Below are 6,192 nucleotides of genomic sequence, written 5' to 3'. Positions count from 1 at the left end.
CTTTGAAAGGGAGGCGACGTGTACTTTTCCCGATCGAAAGGATCCAAGTAGAGTCTGTGGGAAAGCGTTCGCCCAGGTATATTTTCAATTTCATTTCATTCCTTTCTTTTCGTGCAAAAGCACAGAATCAGAATAGGGGTTACTGACCGTGTTCAACACACATTACTCAGAAAACGACGTATTTTAAGGAGCACATGCACATCCAGTACGCTTTTTTATGTCCTTCATCAAGCTTCAATCCGTCGTTGTTGACTTGTCCTATTCATATATATAGTACTGGGCTGAAGCCTTTCAAATGCCCTGTTCAGTATTGCACAAGAGAGTTTAATGGGGTGTCAAAGCGGAGCAAACATGTTAAATTCCATCATCCGGATGCGCTTCGTCAAGAACGCAGAAAATGCACAAACGAAATTTGACAGGCTGGTTAAATGACGAGGGCGGTATCATTTAGTACTTATGTTCGAGATTTAATTAATCAATATACGAAGGAAGTTAAAAGAATTCACGATGCCTTTCTGAGTACAAGCAACCTCAACTATCTGTTTCATGCCATCGGAAACTGCATCATGAGCCTCTCCGTTTTTTTTTCCTAGTTTATTCTCCTAATCTGGTGGACCATATGGTAGACAGGGATGCACAGTGGAGAACTACTACAGCTAAGGCAAGGAAAGAGGGAGCCCCTCAAGTGATTGTTCAAGAATAATCCTTTGATCGAGTTTAGGCAGGATATTGAACAATAAGGGTAAAATAGGGGAGTAGCAGGGACGTGATGCCATCATCGATGGGCGGCAATTCGCGAGCGCCTATATAAGCTCCGCGTGCCGTCTTCGGCAGAAATGAACTTGGTGCAAATAAGGACATACTTCGGGTACCAGGTCCATAGACTCCATACTCGTTAGCCAGTACTACTACATCGTGTGCATTAAAAATATGGCATTGAGCGACGTCGGATCTTCAGGATATCAGTCCAGTATGAACAATGTTCAGAGATAAGACTTTCAGCCGTGGGATGATTTTTGATGATTATCTCCGTCCGGTTACCGCCCGCGGCGGAAATATTTTCAGTGGCGTGGTTATGAGTGTATCCCAGGGGAGTGGTTGACTTTCAACCAGTCGCTTGAAAACTCCTAGTATCCTGCGGAGTTTAAATAAAGAAGCTCTACCTACAACTGGAACAAAAGGAACCTTCAATTTTTACTAAATTTTAGCCCAATCAATATACACAAGAAATGGGTGGACTTGAACCACAATTGTGTGTCCAGAGGGGGGGGGGACAAACCCACCAAAGCTGCCAAGGTGCCTAGAGATCCAGAACAGTCTACACAACACGAACTCTAGATACCTAGAGACAAACATGGAAATGAAAGATACGAAAACAGCTTAGCCGCAGTTGACGCACCCCACGACATTGACTCATCACTCAAGTCTACCATCAGTAAATTCAGGCTCAGACGCACTGTCCAGCGGGTACTTGGAGCCTCGAAGAAGCTCACAACCTCGTGGACTCGACGTTTCTCACAAATAATGAGAGCTTCTGTCCCGATGTAGTATAAAACTGACAATGACATGCGCTCACAAAGCACCAGTTTCCATGAGGTGAGGTCCTGTCTATGTGCAAATTGACTCGTTACAAGCTAGCCTGTACCTCCAACTAATTTCCATCTTTGGATTTCCACTGTACTAAGGGGCGTCTTGAAATCGATATAAGCCACGGCGATGTTCATGTTAAAGCAAGTCGTTTCTCTCGTTTTCTTGAATCTCTATCTCGTATCATATCTCCTTCACACCTCACTATGAGTTCTACTCCAGTTTCTCTTCCATCTTTCAACGAGCTCCTAAATTCTATCGGGTCTGTTTTGTCTCCTTACCACTATTCCAAGGCTGACTCGCCATTTGCATTAGTTCTCTTAACTTCGATATTGGTTATTTTGAACCCCGTGAGTACTTCAGCAGCTTTTTGTGCACCTTTGAGTCCAAATTTTGCGTGCATTGAACTTGTCTCTATCAACAGAGCCACCCACCACGACAAGCATCAACCTCAGCGAATTTGCTGAGGTAAAAGATACGGACATGGCAATTCCTTCTGATTGGACTCAAGTGGAGGACAGGAGTACCAAGTCGCATGATTCACAACACCGTACGCCAATCAGGGGAAGCAGGCCTAAGCCACCTTTGCAGAAAGCGACATACATCCGCGTGCCAATCACTTACAATGAGTGAGTATCTAGTATTCCTGTCTAGAAACTCGAACACAGGGCTAATACGTCTTCATGTATCTGTTACCGGCGCAGAGATGAACATATATATAAGTGCTTGCACATAGGGTGCAAGGCTGCGTTCCACAAAAGTAGCAGCCTTAAGCGGCATACCTCAACTAAACATACCAACCACACAAGGCAGGTCCTTGATATTCTGAAATATTAAATCGTGTCTTATTGGCTCTCAACAACTGTTAGGCATTCATGCCCTTACCCTCAATGCACAAGAAAATTCTCAAACGTGAGTCTACATAGTTTATCCCTGCGTTTCCTTGAATTGTCTAGAGTGGCATCTGATTCTACTTAAACACCGGTATAGGAGGATTCCAGGGAAGATCACATAAACTTCGCCCAGTAAGTCGCTGTTGCAGATCATAACACATCTCATATTAACCTATCGATTTATAGCACCGGAAGAAAACCACACCCATGCAATTTCTGTGACAAATTTTTCTGTAACCGGCATACCAGAAATCGACACGAAACGAAAATCCACCCCACCAAACGTGTTATCATTGGACGACGGAGAAGAATCGTGCTGCCGTAGTTCATGCCGGTGAGTGTGGGGTGGGTGGGTGGGTGCGGTGGTTTGGTTAGCTTGTGTTGTGAACAAGGGGTATGGGATGGGGAGGGAGATACGTATGCTGGCTTCCTTAATTTTTTCTACGCGCTTGAAGCCATCGGGATTATAAAAATTAACTGTGTAATCAACATTAATCTATGTAGCTAGGGTTAGATTCTCCCTTTTTTATTTTTATGTATTCACCTCTAATTCAAGAATAGTGTCGCGATTTATAAACCTACATAGCGCAAGCTGCTAGGTCTGTGTATGAGCCAATACCGTTTATGTAGTTCAAACTATTTACAAACTGGAAAGGACCCTGAGGGTCAAGAAATATGCTCAAGAAGAGGCAAATGATATGGAATTATAACTGCTTCCAAACCGCCTCTCTAGTTTACTCGTGGATTTCAAACCATTTATTTAAGTTTTCCGGTATGGTAAATGTCGCATACAAGATGGGTTGAAGAAAGGAAACACTGCATTTAGCGGCCGTATCCCGTATTCCATCCTCTACCTTGTTATATAAAGCCTACGCTGCGCCGCAAGCCGATGAAGTACATCAGTCAAAACATCTTCCAGAATCGAGTACATCTTCTGGATGTGATCTTTCCAAGATGTCAATTCCTTTGTGAAAGAGAAATGTAGATTAAGCTTGAATGGATGGTGGTCCACCTGCTCGTCCCAGTTTCGATTGCGTAGAGTGTTTAAGAAGTCGTCCCACTCGAATGGTATATAGTCGAGATATGTCCGCTCTTTCCCAGTGTTACTTGTGATGACATAAAAATGAAGAGACAGTGAGTGGAGCTTGCGTTCAGCGGATAGATCAAAGATATCGTTGAAAAAATGGCGAGAGTTTATCGGGGATGTAGAGATCAAGAAAGGCCAGGTCTTGGAGGTGCGGTGTGTATTCCGGGTGCAATAGTGGATAGAAGTCGTGTATGGCTATCAATGACATTGGTCAGCTTCATTCTGCAGGCACTTCTAATAAGTACGAATTAATGTACCTGCCGATCAGGTTGAATTTGTGCAAAGGCTCAGGCTGGATACATTTCTCCCAACGTATCGTAGCCACTCGCTAGGCTGAAAATTTCCATGGTTCCTGGCAGGTTCCTGGCTTTGTGGTAACCCAAGCATTGCGTCTGCTGAGTTCAACCCTTGTTCCCCGGACATAAAGCTCCCCAATTCGATATCCAGGTGCTCCAAATTCCCCAGCGACGGAAGCAGCCAGGTTAGAAACTCGCTGCTGCAACTGCTGACCAAGCGGAGTAGCAATGTTTCTAATTGAAATCATGGGGCAATGTCGCACCCTTGTAGTGTAAGCTGAGAGTGAGCGTGCTTGAATATGAGTGTGCGTAGGCCAGGAAAGGTATTCAGGAAGCGGGGGACGACAGCGGGGTTCATATCACTGTTTGTTACGATACTGAGCGTATGTATTGACGGAAGCTCTCTCGAATGGAGCATAAACCCGGGTCTGGTTGAATTTTTGGGCTCGATGATTTTATTGGTCATTAACTTGAATAAGAACGCAGGTGGACGCCTCCTGGGATCCCGACCCAAGTCAGCAAGGTAAGGCTGACCCCGAACCACGCATATTTTGACAAGACCATTGCATATCCGTGTGAGATGGGCTATGTAGTCTTTGTGCTTTTCCGACTGTTTGCACCGAGAACAGTCTGCGATTACGATTTCCTAACGTGTAATGCGAGGTGCGGCGATGCGTTGGGCGAGAACTTGCGTATCGCCAGGTCAATATCTGCATGGTTTGTCAGATATTTGATCGAGAAGAGGTGTGATTGACTTGAGAAGAGGAGCCGATGGCAGACAAGGGAGCAGGATTTAAGGTCTTTTTGCGAATATGCGGACTTGAGGGGTTGCAGAATTTGATACCACAATTCTGGAGAGATTTTGTTGATTGCTCTATCCGATTCATTTGTAGGGCAAGATGGATAGGTGAGCTCTAGTTGAGAGGACATGGTTAAGGTAGAACAAAGACAGCCCTAAACCGGGAGCACTCCCGTGCTTTTTCAAACTTGGTGCCTGTTGAAGTCACACACACACTATGCCGGCATTTTGCGGGCGCCTGTGTCTCACGCCCAGTTCTCGGCATAACTTGGAGACTTTGCACTTGGTTCAAACAAACACGTTGAATACACAATTATTCGCTGGAGTTCATTTAGACAGTTATGAAGTTAATATTATATTGGCATCACAACTTATAAATATGATACTATTAGTGCTGGTAGAGAGAGCATTCGAGGATGCAGTACGGAATTGTAGAGGGGGAAGAGGATTTCGTGTCATATCGCTGCTCAGGATGTTTGGAGTTTGGATCTGTGAAAGGTCCAATGATGTGGTAGACCGTCCTTGTGCAACTCGAGATATGATGAGCATAGGAGATATAACCTACAATATTATAAAGATCATTGTAAGCATTCCTGAAGCTTAATGTGCAGCTCAGATGGGAAACTCACGCAAACATGAGGCAGAAGGACCAGGGGAAAAAGAAAGGCGCTATGGGTATTGGAATAATATAGAATTATAAACACCACACTGTTCACCACAATCAAGGCGCAGGACTCGACGCAAATTGCTACTGCTTTTTGGTATGCAAGGTCACTGAATACTCCCAGAGATTTTCGTACGCGTCTCTCATAGTAGAGGATGCGCCCGGCTATCAAGAACGAAAGTACGATGTTGGATGCCGTAGTCAGAACGACAATAAAGACCACTCCATTGACGATCGAGTATACAGGTTGCAAGAAGAAGAATATCCCGCCGCCTAATACATATGAAAATACATTGGTTACCCAAATCAATTCATTAAAAGTTTGGAAGCGTGAACACGTACCTAGAGATATTAGAGACAGAATAAACAAGATCAATACGACCGTGATCCTGATAGCGCGGCGCGTCCCTTGATAAATCATGGCACACCTCCAGGTCTATTTATGATAAATCGATTAGTAACTAAAACTCGTGTCTAATAGGGCAGACATATATACTAACCATGAAGATATCTGCACCCCAGATTGTAAACGGAAGCGAGATTGGAACATCAAAGATACCAAAGAGGACGGCAGGCTGCGACGTCTCCTTGATTCGACTACTGGAATCTCCGTCTCCGTCTTTTGATACATAGACAGTTTCTTGAACAATTGTGACCGTTGACAACGCAAACATGATAATCAAATAGAGGAATAGGAAAGGCTTCATCCACTTGGACTGAATGTGTCGTTCCTTCACTAGACGAATGATGCAGTCCAATAATAAAACGATGACGGCGGAATAGGCTATCATGGATAACGATGTCGCTATCGTTTGGAGCGTAGGAGATTGACCAGGGCCAGGAATGAGCTCTGCAAATTTGAACAT

The 6,192-nt window shown here is 44.4% G+C and overlaps 1 protein-coding gene across 1 annotated transcript; it reads right to left on the bottom strand.

Moving 5' to 3' along the window:
- Nucleotides 1-5,640: 5,640 nt before the first annotated feature.
- Nucleotides 5,641-6,192, bottom strand: JR316_0011614 (uncharacterized protein; the record flags this gene model as incomplete). The annotated part of the gene is made up of 3 exons (XM_047897261.1): nt 5,641-5,668; nt 5,755-5,762; nt 5,827-6,192. The coding sequence occupies 3 exons, from the start codon at nt 6,190-6,192 to the stop codon at nt 5,641-5,643; spliced, it is 402 nt and encodes a 133-aa protein (XP_047743670.1).

This window comes from Psilocybe cubensis, chromosome 11 (assembly GCF_017499595.1).
Source record: "Psilocybe cubensis strain MGC-MH-2018 chromosome 11, whole genome shotgun sequence".
NCBI classification, from domain to species: domain Eukaryota; kingdom Fungi; phylum Basidiomycota; class Agaricomycetes; order Agaricales; family Agrocybaceae; genus Psilocybe; species Psilocybe cubensis.
Note: the sequence above shows the minus strand (reverse complement) of the source record. Positions and strands in the feature narration are given on the sequence as shown.